Source organism: Delphinapterus leucas, chromosome 5, assembly GCF_059928025.1.
Source record: "Delphinapterus leucas isolate spDelLeu-1000000601 "Yukka" chromosome 5, BTC_Dleu_Yukka2, whole genome shotgun sequence".
Taxonomy (NCBI): Eukaryota; Metazoa; Chordata; class Mammalia; order Artiodactyla; family Monodontidae; genus Delphinapterus; species Delphinapterus leucas.
Window position 1 is genome coordinate 30,051,265 of NC_143133.1, and position 24,621 is coordinate 30,075,885.

Consider the following 24,621-nt stretch of genomic DNA (forward strand, 5'->3'; position numbering starts at 1 on the left):
ACTTAATTCTAGTGCCAAATATATGGAAATACATACACATGAAAATAGTAATTAAAAATGCAGAACACATAATAGTATGCACAGATTATAAACTGCTATATAAAATATATATGTGCATTGACTGATGTGATTTAAAAGCAATAGTGCTTAATATTCATTTGATCATTTTTATTAAGTAGACTGTTAATAAATAATTGCATTAAATTTTTTAAATTGTGAAGTGCTAAAAACGTTTTCCATTCTAGCTGGGAACATCCAACAACTCATTTCAGTAATTATTTATTAAAGACTATACTTATTATTACTATTAATTTATTCTAACATTAAAATAGCAGTTGCTTCTGATCTAATGGGGAGACCAGGCAAGATACCAGGTACAGCGTAATACATGCCATGATAGGGAGAAAGAGAAGAGGCCTTAATCTCATGTGCTTCTATTCACCAAAGGAGATAAGCAATAAGTTTACATATAAGGAAACAATGAAACATTCCCTACAGTGGCCAGTGCACCAGCAGAAGAACATATAAACTACACGTGAGAAATCTACAGTCTATTAGGACAATCCTCTATGTCTGCATTTGATTGAAATGGGCTCAGATTTTAAGTGAAATTAAATCATTGAAAAAAAAAAGTAAAGCAAATGTTTTGATAATGTGTGCTTTCCTCTTATTTCAGACTTTTCCAGAAGTCAGTGGGTTTTGGGGTACATCCATTGGTAAGATACTCTCCACGGGCATTGCTTGGTGAGTCTGACATTTGAACATGGCAAGCATTGCCCTCCGGAACCTACAATAAAAAAGGGAAAATCTGGCATTACCCATGAGGACCTGGCACTTTTAGAGTACTCTCAAACATGGCTAAGATGCCACTACTACCAACTGGCATCTCCAGATAAATTTCTGCTTCCAGCTTTAACATCTGCTGTTGAGCCCCTTGGTCAATGTATCAAGCGTATGACACAGTTAAAGACCACTTGTGCACCACTGACTATTAACATTGAAGACACTTAATAAAAACCACTAATTATGTCTAAGAGGGTGCATCTAACGTCATTTGCAAGGAATTATTTACTTGAACTAAGGATGTGTATTTCATGCATTTGTTCTTCTGAGCAAAGGCCAGTCTAAATTAAGAGGAGCTTGAGAATGCCTGACCTTTCCTAAAGAACTACCAAGAGACTCTGAATTTAAAATGTGTTCTTTATGCTTCTTATGCAGTCTGCTTCTTAAAAGTTTTTATGTTTCTTCATATATCTGTGGCTAAAGTTGCTTTCCTAACATGTGCATAAATAAATAAGTGTAATAGAAGCAGCATTGGCATTCCAGGATCAAATTACTTCACCTCTACTGAGATTTTTCTGGTCAAATATTTAAGCACAGTAGATTGGTTCATCCCAATCTACTGTAGATTGGTTCATCTACTGTTACATCTTTAAGCAGTAACAGGAAATGAAGTAGTGTAAGCTTCACTGACGAGGCAGGAAAGAAATCCTTGCTCAGAGGCTCAACAAAGGGGGAAGGGGAAGATTCTCAACTATTCTGAGTGACTACACACTCCTGAAGCCCTTTATGTTAGCACTGAATTTTTCCTTGCGTTTGAATGATATGTCTTCCTCCTAGTAAATATACAACTATGCTACCCACTTAGGGAGTCCAACTGGCCTTGCTTTGTCCATTTTCCAGTAACAGAACTACTCTCTTCTTTGCAAAACCAATTCCACGTATTTTAAACGGGGTAACCATGTGATCCCAGCTGAGCTCACCATTGACCATCCAGGGCCACTTCTGCCAGAAAGCCATGTGAGACGAAATTCACATTTGGGAATGCTTAGCTTGTGGAACTTGGGTCTTGAGTTACCTGTGATTATCTCGCCTCTGTGTGGGAAGAGCCTGTCACAGAACTGGAGCCCTAGACATTTAAGGTCCTAAATGCTTCTCAGGTTGCATGAACCAAATAACTTTTACATTCATCTGAAGTGAGTTTCTGTCACTTACCTCCCCAAAAGTTTTAGAAAATTATCCATTGACTTTTTAACATTCTTTCTGTATATGCTTTTTTTAGTTGAGAAGCATTTTAGACATAACTTACTTTTTATTAGCAATCACATAAATACAGGGATTGTAGAATGTAGAAGATTTTGCAAACAGTGGAGCTAGGATGGCCACTGAGGGAGGAATCTTCTTTGGGTCACCAAAAGAAGCCCATAAGCACACGATGGAATAAGGGGACCACGCCACCAGAAACATGAGTATCATTATCACAGACATCTGTAAAAGAAATCAATATTCGCCAAACCCAATATCTAAAATATCAAAATAATTAATATATCTTAAACTGCATGAAAAATTATCTGGATTGGAACTTGAATAAATGTATGTTGTTGAAGACACAGAGGAAAAACTGAATTTTTCCCCTCATACTTTGCTACTGTGCTTGAGGTCATCTATGATAACAAGAGCTTGTGAAATGGACAGACTGGTGCACGAATGTAAAGAATGCCCGCTTTCTTTTGGTGAGCCGGGGAGAATACAAAAGCTGGCCTGGATGACAGGCAGAAGGACCCACTCCTGGCCCACTTGGAGTAACTGTGCTATAGGGGCTGCTGGTGTTGCGCTTTCTCTTCCTCACGCTCATCTGCTAATCTAAAAAACAACTTTCTAACTTTCTAAACTCAATGTGAAAAAAAAAAAGTCCTCTATTGAGCTCAGTGAATTCTCATACAGGCCATTCGAGCTTGGTATATAATAAATCACATATAATACGTACAGTGCAGATAATTTTGTAAAGGAGCCACCATTATATTTTGTTTGAATGAAAAATTATAATTACATTGCTCCCTCCTGATTGCCCACTAAAACGATAGAAAAGGTTTAAAAAGACATAAACGCATAAGGTCTGAGAACCACAGATTAGACCGCTTTGTAAAAGTTAAAACTGAATAACCATTAGACAAGTGGCATATTACTTATCAGACCTGAGAATGATTTTTTAAAAAATTTTTTTTAATTTTAAAGAGCCAGGAATGAGGGAAAATCAGGTACAGATGAATCCACTCCACAGAACTACAGAAAGCCTCAGGAATTGGAGATGACAGTTCTGAATGTGGGGCTGCACTTGGAACCTAAAACACAAAAACTCATTAAAATCTGCAAAAAGAAGCAGTTAGACTTCTGAATCCCCTCTCTGTTCAGCTAGGAAACAGCCCCCTCTCCCCAGAAGAACCCCAAGGGTCAGTGTAAGAGAGGGTAAAGCAGGGAAACTTGAGACTGGGGGACACTGGGCTCAGCTGAGAGCTGGCGTGCTGTCCTGAAAAGAGGGGGGCTGCACGCTGTCCCTTCCCTGCACTGAGCCATGAGAATGTGGGTACACAGACTTGTACCTCCTACCCAGAAAGGCGAAAGAATCTTCTCGCCTTGGAAACTGACCAGCCCAGAAGAAAATACCCAGAGGTACAGATCATTAGAAACCCCCCTCTCCAAAGACATATCCCAGTGAAAGAGCACAGCGAGAGCTCACAATCAACTTTTTAGCGCATCACTCTTAAATATGCAGGGACAGTCACTGATCACCAGACATTGAGGAAACACACAAACTGACAGGCAGAGACCAAAACAGTGCAGGAACTCGGGGGAAAAAAAAATATGTGATGAACAGAAGGAAAATGTAAATACATACACAATATCATCACAGAAATGAGAGAAGATACACATGCATTAAACAAGAAGAGGACACTATCAAAAAGAAGTACAGGGTATAAAATAATGCTTCCATCTCATCTATAAAAGTGGAAGCGGAATTTTAAAAATGCAACAGGAAGGTTGAAATGTATGGTCAGCCAGGGTAAGGGTCAGGTAAATAAGGTGAACTGAAGTGCAGGGTCAGATCCTGTCTTTATTTAATATTTTATATTTTGTTCAATGTGGATTTTCTACATACATTTTGATTTTTTAAAATACTGCACTAACTACTTGATTTTTTGATTACTGAGCTTTTTGGTGCCTGCTTAAATTTTGCACCCCAGGCTTGAGTCGCACTCTCCTCACCCAATCCCAGTCCTGTACATGGTTGAGGAAATCTCTCAGAAAGTAGAAACAGGGACTTCCCTGGCGGTCCAGTGGTTAAGACTTCGCCTTCTAATGCAGGGGGTGTGGGTTCGATCGCTATTTGGTGAGCTAAGATCCCACAGGCCTCCCGGCCAAAAAACCAAAACATAAAACAGAAGGAATATTGTAACAAATTCAATAAAGACTTCAAAAATGGTCCACATCAAAAAAAATTTTTTTAAAAGAAGAAAGTAGAAACAAAAACAAACAGGGGACTTCCCTGGTGGTGCAGTGGTTAAGAATCTGCCTGCCAATGCACGGGACATGGGTTCAAGCCCTGCTCCGGGAAGATCCCACATACCGCAGAGCAACTAAGCCCGTGCGCCACAACTACTGAAGCCCGCACACCTAGAGCCCATGCTCCGCAACAAGAGAAGCCACTGCATTGAGAAGCCCGCACACCACAACAAAGAGTAACCCCTGCTCACCGCAACTAGAGAAAGCCCTCGCTCTGCAATGAAGACCCAACACAGCCAAAAATAAATAAATAAAAACAAAACAAAAAACAGAAATAATGCAGGAGAGAATATTTAAGAAAATTAAAAGACAAATCCAGGAGATTAAATACTCAAATAAAAAGAGTTCCAGAAAAAGAGAACAGAGAAAACAAAATGGGAGGTGAAACTCACCAGAGAAATAACACAAGGAAACTCCCAGAAGGGAAGACCTGAGTCTTGACATAGAAAGCATTCACCCAGTACCCAGCACGTGGGTGAATAAAGAGCCACACCAAGGCATATCGGCGTGACATTTCAGAAAACTGGAGACACAGAGAAAATCACAAGCTTCCAGAGAGAACGCAGATCACTGGAATGCTGTCAGCCTTCTCAATAGTGACACCTGAAGCCGAGAGACTACATAGAGTAATGTCTTCAAAATTCTTTGAAAGTCATTTTTCTACTAGAATTTTCTACTAGAATTTTCCACTAGAATTCCGTACCAAGCAAACAATAGGTCAAACATAATCGTAGAATTAAGACATTTTCAGATATGCAAAATCTTAAACATTTGACTTCCTTGTGACCTTCTCAAGACTCTATTAGAGAATGTGTTACACCAAATGTGAAGGAGTTAACCAAAAAAAAAAGGGAAGACATACAATTCAGAAAACGAGTGATCTGACCTATGAGATAGGCCAAAGGCATTCCCAGCTGGTGACAAAGGAGATGTGGGGATGCTGGCTTCCTAGGTAGTCATCCTAAAGAACAGCCAGTGTAGACTAGGGCAAGAGATCTGGCGGGTGTCAGGAGGGTAGCGCCAAGAAAAGGATAAAGTCGACCTAGTCTCTGATGTATCTGAAAATACTAAGAGGAGACTGAAGCTTCTGGTGGAGAGTTTAGAGATGAATTAATGACAGGTACACAGAAGAGTCAGCAAACAAAGCTACAGAGAGAGAGAGAGAGGGAGAGAAGAGAAGGGGAGAGAGATGAACGGAGGAAGAGAAAGAGAAAAGGAATGAATTGTTAACTCCAAAGGGGAAAAAGTTGTATAAAAAAAGAAATATAAATCAGAGTCTTACAGAGATTTTCAATAAATAAAATTTAGATAATCACAATAATGTAAAATTGGCTCTTCATCTAACCAAATATTAACATTTTACTGATAAGATGAGAGATAAACGCTGGTGGGGAGGAGTAGGAATGGTTGGTGGTATAAGAAAAATTTTCTTTGTCTATAGTAGGAAATCAAGAAGTAACAGGAAAGAAAAATACCTAAAACAGGGCTCCCCTGGTGGCGCAGTGGTTAAGAATCCATCTGCCAATGCAGGGGACACGGGTTCGAGCCCTGGTCTGGGAAGATCCCACATGCCGTGGAGCAACTAAGCCCGTGCGCCGCAACTACTGAGCCCGCACGCCTAGAGCTCATGCCTCGCAACAAGAGAAGCCACTGCAATAAGGAGCCCGTGCAATGCAATGAAGAGTAGCCCCTGCTCGCCACAACTAGAGAAAGCCCACGTGCAGCAACAAAGACCCAATGCAGCCAAAAATAAATAAATTTATTTAAAAAATAAAAAAATTACCCAAAACAGCAGATAAGCACATCATTTAGAAATACGGAGGCCAACACCAGAAAAAAGAGCCAGAGAGTAAGAACCGGGAGTTGGGGAGAGGTGACTGCAGGGGCCAAGGAACCATGTCCATGTAAAAGCTTGATTACAAAACCTTTTTAAGGATTTTAATGTCTTACCTTTGTTACATCTACCTGATCTGACCAATCTCTGTTGAGATACTCAGTGCAGTTACTAGTAGCATGATGTTTAATGGATCGAGTGACATGGTAATAGCAGTAAAACATCATTATCAAGGGCACAATAAAATTTATCGCAACAACCATCATGGTGTAAGAAACAAAAGATCTGAAAGTAAGAAAAGGAAATAATTAAATCATGACATTAAATCACTACTCATTTAATATACTAAATAGAGTAAGGGAAACAGGATAATTATCAGAAATAATACTGGCACTGTCCAGCAGTCATTATATTATTAAATAGCTTAGGAAGTGCATTTGACTTTGAGTTCATTTGGACTAGGGGTTGGCAAACTATGACCTGTGGGCCAAATCCAGCCTGTCGCCTGTCTTTGTAAATAAAATTTTATTGGAACCACATTCATCACATACAGTCTAGGGCTGCTATCACAGGCAGAGTTGAATAGTTGCAATGGAGACAGTCTTGCCTGTAAAGCCTAAAATATTTATTTTTTGACCTTGCACTAAATCTAAAAAGTTTTAGATTTAGTTTGAGAGTTAGAAATTTTCTATTTGCTTTTCTTCATAATCTTTCATTTCCTTTAATAAACTAAATTACCCCCTTTTCCCTGGAAAATATAGGAAAGCATCACTGATGAGCAAGCAAATCCTTGCAGTGACTGTGCTTTTGCTGCATAATTCTCAGGAGATGCTTTATCACCAGATCATCTAGAAAAGAAAGCCTGGACTTTTGCCAGATCTGCACACTGTCTAGCTCCACTAACACTCCTTTTCCCCGTCAGGTCCTACCTCTAAGGTGCGGATATTGGAAGGATTCTCTGTTTTGCCTTTGCTGCCAGAAGATAGAGGAAGAAACAGAGCAGGGGACAAGGGGAGCTGGATGGCCTTTCCTTGAAAATAAGCATAATTCACTTTTCTCAATTCATCTCTGCTGTAATCATATCATCTATACCAAGGAAGATCTTTGTCATCTCTGCATGAGAAACATTTGATCTGACCTTAAATTTGAAATGGTGAGAAAATGTCTACACTAGAAGCATTTGATTATAAAGTGTAAACATGTCTCTTACACATCATTTTTCCGCCAGTTTATGGTACAGGTGGCCCCAGTAGGATCTGGGGCATAACTAGCCCACCCAACAATAGGCATCAAAGCCCAAAAGAGGCCATTGAACCAGGCCCCCAGAATCATGCTGATGTAAGTGTTGGTGGTCATTCTTCTTCCTATTAACAAACATATGGAACATCAAAGTCATTTCCCAATGATGTGATTCATATCTTCATTTTGTTTTAACTGATTATTCAAAGTTGTCATCAAATAGATTCTTCACAGAGCACTTTAGTTCACACAAAGCCTATCTACATGAATTCACATTCTGAAAAAAAAAAATGACATTTAAGCTGAAACCTGAATGATAAAACGATCAGTCAGAGGATAGAAATGGAGAAACACTAGGGAAATAGCATTTACAAAGACCCCAAAGTGGGAAAGGGTTTGGCTAGTACCCCAAAGTGAGAGGACCCCAGACCACACTGGAAAGGTAGCCAGGGGCCAGAATGCATGGGACCTTGGAGGCTGTGTTATGAAATTTGGGTTTTATTCTAGGTATAATAGAAAATCACTGAAACTTTCAGTCAAGGATTATCAGAGAAATATGACTGACCATGCTGCAAGCCATACATTTACATTTTGAAGTGAATGTGTATCGAGCAGTACTTAGGCAAAAATGGGTTCATTGAGAAAGCTGAGAAAAGTGCTGTACCTGCATCAGGACAGCAGATGGTCAGGTATCGATCCACAGCCACAACTGTGAGCAATCCAATACTTGCCATTCCAAAAAAGATATGCAATCCAGCATAAATCTGAAGATTAAAATTGGAAAGATTCCACCATTCTACACATCCTCCCAAGAGACATTTACACTTTTATCCCATTGCTAAAATATATTTTAAATACACTGAGAGTTTTTTATTTTACTAATTTTAAAATATATCATCTATTGTCAAATTATAAGTGGTTTAATAAAGGCATTTACAGAAAATGTTTTGAGACTTCATTAATTAAAATAAACTTTTTAAGAAATGTTAAGGCTTAAAGTAAAACTTCTATACATACTCTGTGGAGTGCAAAAACAAACCATAAATTAAGTGCAATGCATATAACCAACAAAAGACTGCTATTCAGAAGACAGACAATTCAACGGGGGGAAAAGACAAACAGAAAAATGGGCTATTAACACAAGAGGAAACCTGCATGTTTATGACATAAGATGTACAATCACATTAAATCTTGAAAGAAATGCTAATTATAAGATACTATTTTATATCCATCAAAATGCTACAAATTCCAAAGTCTGACAACCCCAAGTGTTGGAGAAAATGTGGAGTAACAGAAGTTCTAGCAACTGGCACAACCATTTTGGAGAGAAATTTGTCCACATCTGATAAAACTGAAGATAAACATTATCTACAACCAAACCATTCCTTTCCTAGTAATGTATCTAAACTCTCACACATTGCAGAAAAAGACATGTATGAGAACAATTTATTGAAGCCTTGTTTGTGGTTTAAAAAAATTGGAAACAGGGAATTCTCTGGTAGTCCAGTGGTTAGGACTCGGTGCTTTCACTGATGGGGCCTGGGTTCCATCCCTGGTCGGGGAACTAAGATCCCACAAGCCAAGCCACACGGGGCAGCCAAAGAAAAAAAGAAAAAAATTTAAAAAACCCCAAACAACCTGAAGCACATATTGCAAAACATTAAGGTTTGACAAAACTGGTTGGTGCACACATGGGTATTCCCTACTCTCTACTCTTTTCATTTTATTCTCTATAGTTTTAGAGCTTAAAATAGCTAACTGTTTTTAAAAATTAGGCCAAAAGTCATTAATGCAAATTAATATTAATTTATTTTCTTGTCAGTAAAAATCATCGTAGATATATTCACCAGCAATTCTCTTGGAGAACTTTCCATAGAAAAAAATCAGCAACATGTAGTTTAACTACATTACTTAGATATTATGACACAGTCATTATTTTATTGTTTCAAATGAAAGCAGAGTATTTCTTTTTGAATTTGCAATATGCAAGTTTTTATTTGAATATGCAAATGTTCACTTTTCTTCTCTAGTTGACTGCTAATTTTTTGTTAGTTTAGTTTTTTCCTTTGAGTTGGGGAAATTTTGAAAATATAATGATGGCGACTGATTTCATTTCTCTCATTAAAGAATATATTTCCCAGTCACTCCTGAAGCCATTTTTATTAAGAGCACCATATCTATTATCCTACATAATCTTATTGGATTGAAACCCTTGGGATTTTTTAAAGACATTTAAATGTACATTTTCTTAATCTACTTTATTTTGCTTTGATTCTAAAGATCTCCAATACCTGACATCCTGCATATCCAAACTTCCAACTTCCATGCAGATCTGAAGCAGCGGACATGGGGTAGCCAGTGCTACTGACCCCTATATCAGTAACAGCCAAGTTAATGATAATTGCATTTGTGGGTGTCCGAAGCTCCTTGTACTTAATGAAGACGCCGAGAACTATTATGGTGCTGAGAACACTCATCATACCTGTGAACATAAACAAAAAAATCACACATTTTGTTTAATCTGAATGTGTAAAAGTAGAATCAAATTAAATATTTAAGCTCCTTCAAAAATATAGCAAATCCATTTTGGTTCGTTTATTGGAAGAGCTTCAGCTATTCTTCAAGCTAGTTGTAGTATCTTCACAGCCCTTTTGTAAAACAGAAATATAAAAATTAAAGCACAAAGAATCTACCAATTGCATAAACCAGCACCAAAGACTGGTGTTAATGTCATCACTATTGATCACTCTGTCCTTGATGTTATCCCCTTGCACGTCATGATACCACCACCACTGATTTTTAGAATATACATATGATCATACAATCTCCTTTGGCAGCTTAATTTTCTCATCCTCCTTCCTGAAGCCTGAGGCTCTCCTTTCTCTATAGTTTCTCAAGCCTCAGCTATCATTCTATCCTAACAGTGCTTCTGTCACTTTCCATCCCTGAAATATGCTCCAGTCCCGCATCCCTTTTCATACAATTCATTGCCATTAAACATTTATTAAGCATCTACAGTATGTAAGATCATATGACTGTTTCAATATCACTTGAAACTCAACATGTTCAAATCTAAATTCTTCATTACACATACACACACACACACACACACACACACACCTATAGAAGAATGCACACTGCAAGGTTTGGCTATCCAGAGAGGAAGTCGGACTGGCTTTCAGGTCCACTGAGAAGCCTCACAGGCCATATCACCCTAGTCAAGTCTCCACAGCCTGGGATCTGACTCCTAGACCTGCAGGTCCAGAAACTCAATGTTGTCAGTGCCCCAGAATTGGGGATTCAGGTAGACTGATGACTGAACTTCTTAGTCTGAATGCCAGTGTTTTCATTTACAACAAGAAATATTGTTGAGTGGACTGGATGTGCATGTCAGCCTGTTTAACACTCCCTACATGCAACAAAGGATGCACACATTTCCCATAAGCCAGATGTGGGCCATATTAGGTCCTAACAGCTGAGAGAGGCTAGAGCTATTACCAGATTCCTAGGGGGAAAAGGAGGGGTAAAGAACAAAAAGCATAGAGTGGTGTTCACCATCATGAACAGAACTCTAGTGATCAGCTCCAGCTATTGCCAGAGAGAGGGAAGGTTTCCAAGCACCCAACACCCAAATGTAGGAAGAACTTCTATTATATCTTGGCACCTTGGTCAAAACTTCCATTCAAAATCCTGTTATACTAATCTTCCGGATTCCTGTTCTTTCCTCCTGCATGCTGCTGGCAGAATAAACTTTCTACAACACAGAATTAACCAAGGCTCTTCTCAAAACCTTCAACACACCCCAACGTCTGCGTGATAAAGTCCACATGTCCCAGCCTGGTATTCCAGGCTCTTTGCCTCAATCTGTTTTTACCCTCTCTAAGCAAATTTTCACACTTGTCAAACAAGCCCTCCATCTAATTATTTATCAAATGCACCAGGCTTGTGGTAAATTTCGACTTTCATTTCTCCCACTTGGAACACGCTACTCCTTTCCTCTACCTTTCCAAATGCTACCCTTCAAAACTCTGTTCAAGGCCAATTCTGCCCCAAAGACTTGTCCTCTGCATAGTATCCTCTCTTCTCTAAATTCTCAAAGTACTTGTTTATATTATACTTTATCTTATGTGATGCTATATTATTTAATTCATATATGCCTAGTCTTCCTGTGTAGATTTTAGGCTTCTAATCATTTCTATGTTGTATATATGATATATAGATTTATTTAATAAACAGACAACTAAAACTCATATTGCTTAAGGTCTATTATTCCTGCAAGCATAATTAAGGCACAATGATATCAAATTTGATGATTCTCTGGCTCAATATTTTTGCATCTAGTATTGTAGCTCCAAAAATTTTAGTGAATTGAAGAGTCTTTCTGGGCTAGTTACAGATTTGATGATTTTTAAGTCAGATAAAAACACAGTGCAGTAAATTGTTGCCTACCAAATATGCAACCAGAATAAAGTAATTATGCTTTGGGGGCGGTTTTAGATATAACAGGGAGAATGAGGTAAACAATTTAGCCCTTTTTCTATTTTCTCTGCAGCTATCTCAAGCACTCTGCTTTATTTCCTATCTGTAGGTGTTTTCTAATGAGTAGACAATAGATCATTTAGTAGTTAGGTCTATGTTCAGTTAATTTCCCCTTGGCTTCTGTGGCTCTCCTCCAATCTCTTTGGCAGATCCTTCTTAATCTACTTCCTGGCCTTTCTTTCTTCATCTCTACCTTATTAAATATATGCATTGTCCAAGTTTCTGTCCTGGACCTTCTTTCTTTTCACATTCAATATACACTCAGTGATTTCACACAGATCCAAGGCTATATGCTGTTACTTTCCAGATCAATCTCATAAAATTCAAACTCATGTGCGCAGCTTTTTACGGGACTTCTCTCAAACGGAACCCAGAGATTTTCTCTCTTGACCCAAACATGTTCTTCCCCAGATGTGCTCCCATCTTGATGAATAGCTTCACCATCTATCCAGTGGCCCAAAAGAGAAACCTAGATGTCATCTTTGATGCTCCCTCACCTTCTCCCCCAGTCTCCACATCCAACCATCAATTCTAACTTCTAGCTCTTGAATGTGTCTATCTCCAATGCTACTACTTCCTCCTCAGAAGTCTTTTAAATCTTAATCACACAGGGGCCACCTGCCTGGTCTCTTAGCTACCACTACAGCACATTTCTAAAATACAAATTGGATCATGACATTCAGTGATTCCCCTATCGCCTTTACGGCTTAGGTCTTTCATTAGCTGGTACACAGCCATCCTCTCAGCCTAGTGTCTCTCACGCTTCATCCTACAAGTCACCCGTAATGAATCTATTTCAGATCCTTAATTTGCCATGCCCTCTTCCTCCCCAGCATTAACTGGAGAAAGGGAGAGTGCTCAAGTTGGTAACGTTTGTAAGAGCTACAATCTGAGAGAAATATTAAACTAAAAATTAAATTTAAAATGAAAAATCTAAATAGGCTCTTGGTAAAAGTAACAAATGAAATAAATGCTTTGACTAAATTCTTTTCCTTACGGTTTTGGTTTCGATTTGGACATTTAAGTGAGTTTTGTTAAAGGGAAAGATTGGGGGGCCCAAAGAACAATAAACGTTTGAACAAAAGCATAAAGAAGTTAGATATGCTCCCTTCAGTTCATCTACTAAAAACACAAACAAACAACACGTACTCATAGTATTGATAAAACTGATCCTTGTGGTTATACCTGAGGGTTCTAGAGTCGAAATACCTGAGTTCAAATCCTGGCATAGCTACTTAGTAGATGTGTGTGTTGGGAAAGTTATTTAAACTCTTTATCTGTAAACAGGGAAAATAAAATTTGCTTACTGAATTAGCATTAAGGATGAATTATTCTGTACATGTAAATATTTAGAACAGCGCTTGGTATATACCAAGTATTCCAATAATAACATTAGTAGTGGTAGCAGTAGTAGTAGTGGTGGTGGTGGTGGTTGGAGTAGTAGTAGCAGTAGTAATAGTAATTCTAGTAGAAGTCATCATTGTCGTCATAGTAAGATTACTATTACTATTACTGTTACTGTTACAGGGGTAAGAACCAGCAATATTTTCTTAACAGGAAAATTTCTTTGCATGCTTCTTTTGTAACCAGATCAAAAAAGATAGCTTTTCTTGGTCATCTACCAAAAACTAACTAAACCAAAAGTTTGTATACAAAGTACTTCTATGTAATTGTGATAAGGAGCTTATCTCTTTAAGTAGCATATTGTTTTCTCCTTTCTGTTGCAACATCAAAAAACAAAAAATCAAAAAGAAAACTTATCCAATGCTTATCATACAGAGGTATTCAAATGAAAAAGTTAGCTGAGGAACCACATTTTCTATCACAGAAGTAATACTCTGAATTATGGGGAAACTAAGCAATTATAAAGAATAAACTGGGTACAGTAGGATTTGTTATGTTTTTACTCTACTTTTGAATATATTTGAAAATTTTCATAAGTCAATCCAAAAAAAATAGAGTTACTTCTAAAACTCATTTTACTAAGCATAAAGTTGAAAATGAAGTGACTGCTAAGCATAAAATTAATACCACAATTCAACCTATACATATAAAAGGTAATCAGAGAACTTCTATTGTCAATTTCCTCATCCTTTTTTTTCAGCCAACGTCTTTATCTTAATCCAATATATGCATCAATGAGTGTGTGTATGTGGGGAGAAAGAAACATTTGTCCAACATATACTGTATATATCATTTAGGTATATTTGTGCATTATTTAATTTTACTCTTCAAAACAATTGTGACAGTAGCTTATTCTTATCCCCATTTTACAGATATGAAAATGGAAGAACAAAAAACTTGCTCACTGTTACAAAGATACTAAAAAATGAAAACCAAAGCTCAGTTTTCCAATACAGCATTCGAAAATGAGCTCAATTTACAAACTCTGTCCTCAGTGACAATACACTCTGCTCTCTCTTTTTACGACTTTAATTTTCTTTCCAGGATCTTTCGATCTTAACTAGATTCCACCGCCAAGGACAAAACTACAGAAAGTATGTATGAGAATAGTAAATGCTATAAAAATACATCTTTGCCATGGTGCACACTATTCCCCAATAAAAACTTAATTTGACAATGTAATAACCAAACATATGGATAATTACTCATTTTATAAAAAACTTTTCTCAGCCCCATTTCACAGCTCTCACTGCCTATCAAAATTCAAAATAACTTGTTATATTAACCACCATCAACAATGTTTCCATTTATTCTTTCACCTACATTCTCTTTTTGATCTTTACAGCCAGGAAGTAGAGCAAGTATTATCATCCTTATTTATCACATGAGCACCCCAACTGAGAAAGGATAAGTGACTTCTCAAGGCTGGCCAACAATATAGAACTTGAAACATTAACTCTGAACCCATGCTTTTTCTACTACCTTATGCTGAAAACCTCTGCTTTTCTTCACTTATTCAAAAACAAAATAACTGTTAATGGAATAAACATCCATACCTGCCGTAATCAAGTAAGCTGCAACAATATTGTGTTCAGTCTGTGAAAAGGTCGAGCCGTCTTCATTCTTAGAGTCTGAACTGTTGCCTAAATTATTCCTTAGCATCTTGGAGGGAAGATATCAAGATAGCCTTCATAATGGGCCTTCAATATCTATGAAATGTTTCAAAAGCCACCTAGAGAAGAATTTTCAGAACCAATCATTTCCACTTAAAGACCTCAAAGAAGGGCCTTTTCATAGAGGCCCTCCCTTAACAAATTTAATTGGGCTAATTCCCAGAACAAGGGAAAAGCTTATTAGCAAAATAAACAGAAATAACAAGCAACACACATTTTAACCAATTAGGGCATCAGCTTTATATCCAAGGAGATTATCAAGTGCACACATCCCATTTAAACAATAAACAAACTCAGAAAATCAGATCAGGACCTGGCCTAACTGATTTCTGCTGGAAATCAGTTTCAAAATTAAGAGCCAGACTTACTCCTCTAAAACTATTCAGATTAAGGTCCCTGTTTTCTGTTTGACCCTTTCAAGTTTTCCATTTCAATTCTTTTGTTTTTTCCATAACAATTTAAATCATTAGAGATAAGTAAAGAAGTAATCTCCCCCATCCTTCCAAATTTTACTTCCCTAATGGTAATAATATTGTTCGGTGTATATTCTGCTTTTCTTTGCTTATAGAAACATATACTTATACAACTGTTTGAGGTTTCTTCCACTTTTTTTTTCATTCTTTTCAAAAAATGGGGAGCTATGTATATATAAAATCATTCTGTAATTTGTTTTCCCCGAAAGCCATACCATAAATTCCAGGTCAGTAAAGCATGAATATAGCATGATCTACTTCACAATTCACCTCAGTTCATTTACCCTACACTTTGATATGCACAAGTAGTTAATCTGGTAATAATCATAGCATGCACCAGCAAAGTATCTAGACTCAATAATTCATCTTGTAAAGTACTGGGCACTTCTAATATTCTGGATTATATTGTTATAACTCCAAAAGTGGGTAACATAAGTGGGTGACAATCTAATATGAACATTTATTGTTAGAATAATATATGCCTATACCTTTTTTCCTCATATTCTTTATGCCATGTAATATTATAAAAATCTGATTCTTCTCAATACTGAATTTCTAAAAATCAGTAACTTTACAGAAATGCTAGATGCACCAAAGTTAACAGTGTAAGCATGTAACAGAACCACTAGAGGGCTATATTTACCCACTTAATTTAATTTTATAAATCTTAGAATGGCACAGCAAGAAGGGGCTGGATAATCCTTTTGCCTCAATTCTCAGTTATACACATATATAAACTGAAGAAGTTGAAATCAGGTTGGTCGATCTGTCCCAGATCCCATAGCTACTAGTACTCAAATTTTTATAAATGTAATGAAATATTTGTAAGTGTATCTATACTAGGAAAGTGAATCTCTTTAGTATTCCAATGTCAAAATATTTTCAAATGACCCTAAAGCAATGAACATAGTACCTAAGATGACCTCTCCCTGTTAAAAATCTATGGGTTGTTAGGTTTTAAGTCTTTTTTTTTTTTTTGCATTCACCATTCACTCAAAATTTTTTTAGTCTACTTTGGTTCATCCTCCCTTCCTTTTCTGTAATGGATTATGCTTAGTTAGTTTTAGCACCCATTTAAACTTTCCAGAAATAATTTTTTCTATTTATAAGAACTGAAGAGGAGAGATTGGTTCAAGATGGTGGAGTAGAAGGATGTGCGCTCACACCCTCTTGTGAGAGCACTGGAATCACAACTAACTGCTGAACGATCATTGACAGGAAGACACTGGAACTCATCAAAAAAGATACCCCAGATACAAAGGAGAAGCCAAAGTGAGATGGTACAAGGGGCACAATCACAATCAAATCAAATCCCATAACTGCTGGGTGGGTGACTCACAAACTGGGGAACACTTATACCACAGAAGTCCACCCACTGGAGTGAAGGTTCAGAGCCCCACGTGAGGCTTCCCAACCTGGGGGTCCGGCAACGGGAGGAGAAATTCCAAGAGAATCATGCTTTGAAGGCTAGTGGGATTTGATTGCAGGACTTTGACAGGACTGGGGGAAACAGAGACTCCACTCTTGGAAGGGCACACACAAAACAGTGTGCACATCGGGACCCAGGGAAAGGAGCAGTGACCCCAGGGGAGACTGAACCAGACCTACCTGCTAGTGTTGGAGGGTCTCCTGAAGAGGCGGGGGTGGCTGTGGCTCACCGTGGGGACAAGGACACTGGCAGCTGAAGTTCTGGAAGTACTCCTTGGCGTAAGCCCTCCCAGAGTCTGCCATTAGCCCCACCAAAGAGCAGGGTAGGTTCCAGTGCTGGGTCGTCTCAGGCCAAACAACCAACAGGGAGGGAACCCAGCCCCACTCATCAGCAGAGGAGCAGATTAAAGTTTTCCTGAGCTCTGCACACCAGAGCAACACCCAGCTCTACCCACCACCAATCCCTACCATCAGGAAGCTTGCACAAGCCTCTTAGGTAGCCTCATCCACCAGAGGGCAGAGAGCAGAAGCAAGAAGAACTACAATTCTGCAGCCTATGGAAGGAAAACCACATTCACAGAAAGACAGACAAAATGAAAAGGCAGAGGAATTTGTACCAGATAAAGGAACAAGATAAAGCCCCAGAAAAACAACTAAATGGAGATAGGCAACCTTCCAGAAAAAGAATTCAGAATAATGATAGTGAAGATGATCCAGGACCTCGGAAAAAGAATGGAGGCAAAGATCAAGAAGATGGAAGAAATGTTTAACAAAGACCTAGAAGAATTAAAGAACAAACACCTAGAAGAATTAAAGAACAAACAAAGATGAACAATACAATAACTAAAATGAAAAATACACTAGAAGGAATCAATAGCAGAATAACTGAGTAAAAAAAGAACAGATAAGTGACCTGGAAGACAGAATGGTGGAATTCACTGCCACAGAACAGAATAAAGAAAAAAGAATGAGAAGAAATGAAGACAGCCTAAGAGATCTCTGGGACAAGGTTAACCACAACAACATTCGCATTATAGGGGTCCCAGAAAAAGAAGAGAGAGAGAAAGGACCCGAGAAAATATTTGAAGAGATTATAGTTGAAATATTCCCTAACATAGGAGAGGAAATAGCCACCCAAGTCCAGGAAGTGCAGAGAGTCCCATACAGGATAAACACAAGGAGAAACACACCAAGACACATAGTAATCAAATTGACAAAAACTAAACACAAAGAAAAACTACTGAAAGCAACATGGTAAAAATGACAAATAACATACAAGGGAACTCCCATAAGGTTAACAGCTGATTTCTCAGCAGAAACTCTATAAGCCAGAAGGGAGTGGCATGATATATTTAAAGTGATGAAAGGGAAGAACCTACAACCAAGATTACTCTACCCAGCAAGGATCTCATTCAGATTCAACAGAGAAATCAAAAGTTTTACAGACAAGCAAAAGCTAAGAGAATTCAGCACCACCAAACCAGCTCTAAAACAAATGCTAAAGGAACTTCTCTAAGTGGGAAACACAAGAAAAGGACCTACAAAAACAAACCCATAACAATTAAAAAAATGGTAATAGGAACATACATATTGATAATTACCTTAAACGTGAATGGATTAAATGCTCCAACCAAAAGACAGGCTTGCTGAATGGATACAAAAACAAGACCCATATATATGCTGTCTTCAAGAGACCCACTTCAGACCTAAAGACACATACAGACTGAAAGTGAGGCAATGGAAAAAGATACTCCATGCAAATGGAAATCAAAAGAAAGCTGCAGTAGCAATACTCATATCAGATAAAATAGACTTTAAAATAAAGAATGTTACAAGAGACAAGGAAGGCCACTGCATAATGATCAAGGGATCAATCCAAGAAGAACATATAACAATTATAAATATATATGCACCCAACACAGGAGCACCTCAATACATAAGGCAACTGCTAACAGCTCTAAAAGAGGAAATTGACAGTAACACAATAATAGTGGGGGACTTTAACACCTCACTTACACCAACAGACAAATCATCCAAAATGAAAATAAATACGGAAACAGAAGCTTTAAATGACACAATAGACCAGATAGATTTAATTGATATTTATAGGACATTCCATCCAAAAACAGATTACACTTTCTTCTCAAGTGCACACGGAACATTCTCCAGGAGAGATCACAGCTAGGGTCACAAATCAAGCCTTGGTAAATTTAAGAAAACAGAAATCATATCAAGTATCTTTTCCAACCACAACACTATGAGATTAGAAATCAATAACAGGGGAAAAAAACGTAAAAAACACAAACACGTGGAGGCTAAACAATACGCCACTAAATAACCAAGAGATCACTAAAGAAATCAAAGAGGAAATCAAAAAACACCTAGACACAGATTACAACGAAAACACGACGATCCAAAACCTATGGGATGCAGCAAAAGCCGTTCTAAGAGGGAAGTTTACAGCAATACAAGCTTACCCCAAGAAACAAGAAAAATCTCAAATAAACAATCTAACCTTATGACTAAAGGAACTAGAGAAAGAAGAACAAACAAAACCCAAAGTTAGAAGGAAAGAAATCATAAAGATCAGAGCAGAAATAAATGAAATAGAAACAAAGAAAACAATAGCAAAGATCAATAAAACTAAAAGCTGGTTCTTTGAGAAGATAAACAAAACTGATAAACCATTAGTCAGACTCATCAAGAAAAAGAGGCACAGGACTCAAATCAATAAAATTAGAAATGGAAAAGAAGAAGTTACAACAGACACTGCAGAAATACAAAGCATCCTAAGAGACTACTACAAGCAACTCTATGCCAATAAAATGGACAATCTGGAAGAAATGGACAAATTCTTAGAAAGGTATAACCTTCCAAGACTGAACCAGGAAGAAGTAGAAAATATGAACAAACCAGTAACAAGCACTGAAATTGAAACTGTGATTTAAAATCTTCCAACAAACAAAAGTCCAGGACCAGATGGCTTCACAGGCAAATTCTATCAAACATTTAGAGAAGAGCTAACACCCATCCTTCTCAAACTCTTCCAAAAAATCGCAGAGGACAGAACACTCCCAAACTCATTCTATGAGGCCACCATCTCGATACCAAAACCAGACAAAGATACTACTAAAAAGGAATATTACAGACCAATTATCACTGATGAATATAGATGCAAAAATCCTCAACAAAATACAAGCAAACAGAATCCAACAACACATTAAAAGGATCATACAGGCTTCCCTGGTGGTGCAGTGGTTGAGAGTCCGCCTGCCGATGCAGGGGACACAGGTTCGTGCCCTGGTCCAGGAAGATCCCACATGCCGTGGAGCGGCAGGGCCCGTGAGCCATGGCTGCCGAGCCTGCGCATCCAGAGCCTGTGCTCCGCAATGGGAGAGGCCACAACACTGAGAGGCCCACATACTGCAAAAAAAAAAAAAAAAAAAGGATCATACACCATGATCAAGTGGGATTTACCCCACGGATGCAAGGATTCTTCAATGTATGCAAATCAATATGGTGCATCAATTATACACCATATTAACAAATTGAAGAAAAACCATATGATCATCTCAATAGATACAGAAAAAGCTTTTGACAAAATTCAACACCCATTTATGATAAAAACTCTCCAGATAGTGGGCATAGAGGGAACCTACCTCAACATAATAAAAGCCATATACAACAAACCCACAGCAAACATCATTCTCAGTGGTGAAAAACTGAAAGCATTTCCTCTAAGATCAGGAACAAGACAAGGATGTCTACTCTCACCACTATTGTTCAACATAGTTTTGGAAGTCCTAGCCATGGCAATCAGAGAAGAAAAAGAAATAAAAGAAATACAAATTGGAAAAGAAGAAGTGAAACTGTCACTGTTTGCAGATGACATGATACTATACATGGAGAATCCTAAAGGTTCCACCAGAAAACTACTAGAGCTAATCAATGAATCTGGTAAAGTTGCAAGATACAAAATTAATGCACAGAAATCTCTTGCATTCCTATACACTAATGATGAAAAATCTGAGAGAGAAATTATGGAAACACTCCCATTTACCACTGCAACAAAAAGAATAAAATACCTAGGAATAAACCTACCTAGGGAGACAAAAGACCTCTAGGCAGAAAACTGTAAGACACTGATGAAAGAAATTAAAGATGATACCAACAGATGGAGAGATATACCATGTTCTTGGATTGGAAGAATCAATACTGTGAAGATGACTATACTACCCAAAGCAATCTACAGATTCAATGCAATCCCTATCAAATTACCAACAGCATTTTTTTTTTACAGAGCTAGAACAAAAAAATCTTAAAATTTGTATGGAGACCCACAAGACCCCAAATAGCCAAAGCAGTCCTGAGGGAAAAAAACGGAGCTGGAGGAATCAGAGTCCCTGACTTCAGACTGTATTACAAAGCTACAGTAATCAAGACAATATGGTAGGGAAGAGATATGGGAACATATGTATATGTTTAACAGATTCACCTTGTTATAAAGCAGAAACTAACACACCACTGTAAAGCAATTATACCCCAATAAAGATGTTAAAAAAAAAAAAAAGACAATATGGTACCGGCACAAAAACAGAAATATAGATCAACAGAACAGGACAGGAACCTGAGATAAACCCACATACCTATGGTCAACTAATCTATGACAAAGGAGGCAAGGATATACAATGCAGAAAAGACAGTCTCTTCAATAAGTGGTGCTGGGAAAACTGGACAGCTATGTGTAAAAGAATGAAATTAGAACACTCCCTAACACCATACACAAAAATAAACTCAAAATGGATTAGGGACTTAAATATAAGACCAGCCACTATAAAACTCTTAGAGGAAAACATAGGAAGAACACTCTTTGACATAAATCACAGCAATATCTTTTTTGATCCACCTCCTAGAGTAATGGAAATAAAAACAAAAATAAACAAATGGCACCTAATGAAACTTAAAGGCTTTTGCAAAGCAAAGGAAACTACAAGCAAGACGAAAAGACAACCCACAGAATGGGAGAAAATATTTGCAAACAAATCAACGGACATTAAAGGATTAATCTCCAAAATATATAAACAGCTCATGCAGCTCAATATTAAAGAAACAAACAACCCAATCCAAAAATGGACAGAAGACCTAAACAGACATTTCTCCAAAGAAGACATACAGATGGCCAAGAAGCACATGAAAAGCTGCTCAACATCACTAATTATTAGAGAAATGCAAATCAAAACTACAACGAGGTATCACCTCACACCAGTTAGAATGGGCATCATTAGAAAATCACAGACAACAAATGCTGGAGAGGAGTGGAGAAAAGGGAACCCCCCTCTCGCACTGTTGGTGGGAATGTAAAATGATACAGCCACTATGAGAACAGTATGGAGGTTCCTTAAAAAATTAAAAATATAATTACCATATGACCCAGCAATCCCACTACTGGACATATACCCAGAGAAAACCATAATTCAAAAAGACACATGCACCCCAATGTTCACTGCAGCACTATTTACAATAGCCAGGTCATGGAAGCAACCTAAATGCCCATCGACAGACGAATGGATAAAGAAGATTTGGTACCTATAAACAATGGAATATTACTCAGCCATAAAAAGGAAAAAAATTGGGTCATTTGTAAAGATGTGGATGGATCTAGAGACTGTCATACAGAGTGAAGTCAGAAAAATAAATATCGTATATTAACGCATATATGTGGAAGCTAGAAAAATGGTACAGATCAACCGGTTTGCAGGGCAGAAATAGAGACACAGATGTAGAGAAAAAACATATGGACACCAAGGGGGGAAAGCAGCAGTGGGGGTGGGGGTGATGGGATGAATTGGGAGATTGGGATTGACATATATACACTAATATGTATAAAATAGATAACTAATAAGAACCTGCTGTATAAAAAATGAATAAAATTCAGAAATTCAAAAAAAAAAGAACTGAAGAAAAAATAATTCCAAAAATGGCCAGCTATTTGCTGTAGCTACAAGTTTTACAGATTATGAGTGTGGTAGATGCATTCAACGTACTTTTTAATGCTTCCTTCACGAGTGACATGGAAAAGGTATATTGGGATGAGGCTTAGAATACTAAGAAATATAAGCATGTCAAATTTACACAGCTCATGATTCTTCAATTTCATAAACTTTAACTGGCTTAAAGTCAGTCCTCCTATCATAACTCCTCCCAAATTTTCAGGAATGCCAGGAAATATTGCTTGTATTCCACTAAATCTTTTCAGTGCTATGGTAACAAGTACATTTTAGCATGATGCAAGCAGTCAGAATGTTATTTGGTTAACAACTCAAAAGATTTAACATGTGAATAATCATCAAAGTATCTTTTACAGTGGAGCTCAGTGATACCACAGTACCAAATGCATTAATGTTAGGCTCCCTAAACATATGAACTCAATTCAAAACCAAATACCCTGGGAACTTCCCTGGCGGTCCAGGGGACATGGGTTCAATCCCTGGTCAGGGAACTAAGATCCCACATGCCATGCGGTGTTGCCAAAAAGAACCACTAAATGCCCCAAAGGAAACCCAGGAAGAACTACTATAAGGAAGAAAAGAGAAAAATAGAGTTTAAAGATAGCTAATGACCAAAAGATATACCTAAGGTAAAAGGTGAGATCTCAAGTGATTTGTCTACTGACCATCAGCCAGTTTAGACTTTTTAAATGTTAAAAAAAGCGTAGGAATTTGCACTATTATTTGTCCTTGGGACAATACCAAGGACAAATAATTGCTTTCTATGTCTTTTACAGACCAAGAGTAAAAGCCCTGGCCCTAACTGTCACTGAAAGTTTCAACCCAAGTATTCTAAATCAAACAGTCTCCTTTCCCAAGTTGTAAAAGCATAACCGCTTCTTCCTGTGAAAAATTTTCAGCATATTTGTTCATCATATATACTTATGGCTTACATATTTATTCATCCTGCTGCAATTCCATTAATCAAAAAAGTTACGTAAAACCCAAAATACTGATTTAGGCAGTATTAGGTAAAACATGCTAGAAAACTTAAAAGATATGGCAACCCCATCCCTTCTGAGAATGGACACATGTGAGGGGGGAAAATCAGTGGCAGGGAAAATTATCCTATATCACAGTATTCTAACTTGCTATCATGGTTACGTCTTGATACTACAATAGCAGTGAGGACCAAAACCAATTTCATTTGTAATGTCCCTACCCAGGAATCTGAACGTGTAGCAGGCAATCAAATATTTATTTATGGTCAGTAACATCTTAAACCTTGAGTCCCTTAAAAAAAGGAAAACAAAAACATTCAGTAAAACTTTCAACATTCCATCTATGTTGAATGAGAAAAATTAAACATTTCTTAAGGAATGTCATCAACTTCTAGTTCTCAACTTGAACCGAGCTGTTCCATCTTTAACAGATTCATAACCAATACTAAAATTTTCTAATCAATTACTAATTACAACTAGAGAAGCTGCCTTACTAAGTTTGATTTATGTACTAACACACAAAAGGGAAAATACAATAAAGTGTGTTGATGTTCTCATATACAAAGGCAAACATTTTGAAAGGGAGTGTTAATTTATAGAGAATGTTGAAGTACTGCTCTACTAGCCTATTTTTTTAAAAGATCAGTTATATATGCAAACACCTTTTTTTCTATCTTAAATCTACTGGGTTGTCCCTTTTAA

General features: G+C 37.5%; 1 protein-coding gene across 3 annotated transcripts; it reads right to left on the reverse strand.

Moving 5' to 3' along the window:
• Positions 1-88: 88 nt before the first annotated feature.
• On the reverse strand, positions 89-24,575 carry RRH (retinal pigment epithelium-derived rhodopsin homolog). Of its 3 annotated transcripts, none has more exons than XM_089911582.1 (7): positions 14,914-24,575; positions 9,706-9,896; positions 8,079-8,178; positions 7,386-7,539; positions 6,292-6,460; positions 2,090-2,268; positions 89-787 (listed from the first exon to the last, which is right to left on the reverse strand). In XM_089911582.1, exons 1-7 carry the CDS (start codon positions 15,017-15,019, stop codon positions 673-675), a joined length of 1,014 nt encoding a protein of 337 aa, XP_089767708.1. In that variant the 5' UTR covers positions 15,020-24,575; the 3' UTR covers positions 89-672. The 3 variants fall into 3 exon arrangements, with proteins under 3 accessions (XP_089767708.1, XP_022422838.2, XP_089767707.1); XM_022567130.2 differs by lacking the exon at positions 89-787 and having other exon boundaries at positions 2,159-3,122; positions 14,914-15,089; positions 17,112-24,575; XM_089911581.1 differs by lacking the exon at positions 89-787 and having other exon boundaries at positions 2,159-3,122.
• Between the last annotated feature and the right edge of the window lie 46 nt (positions 24,576-24,621).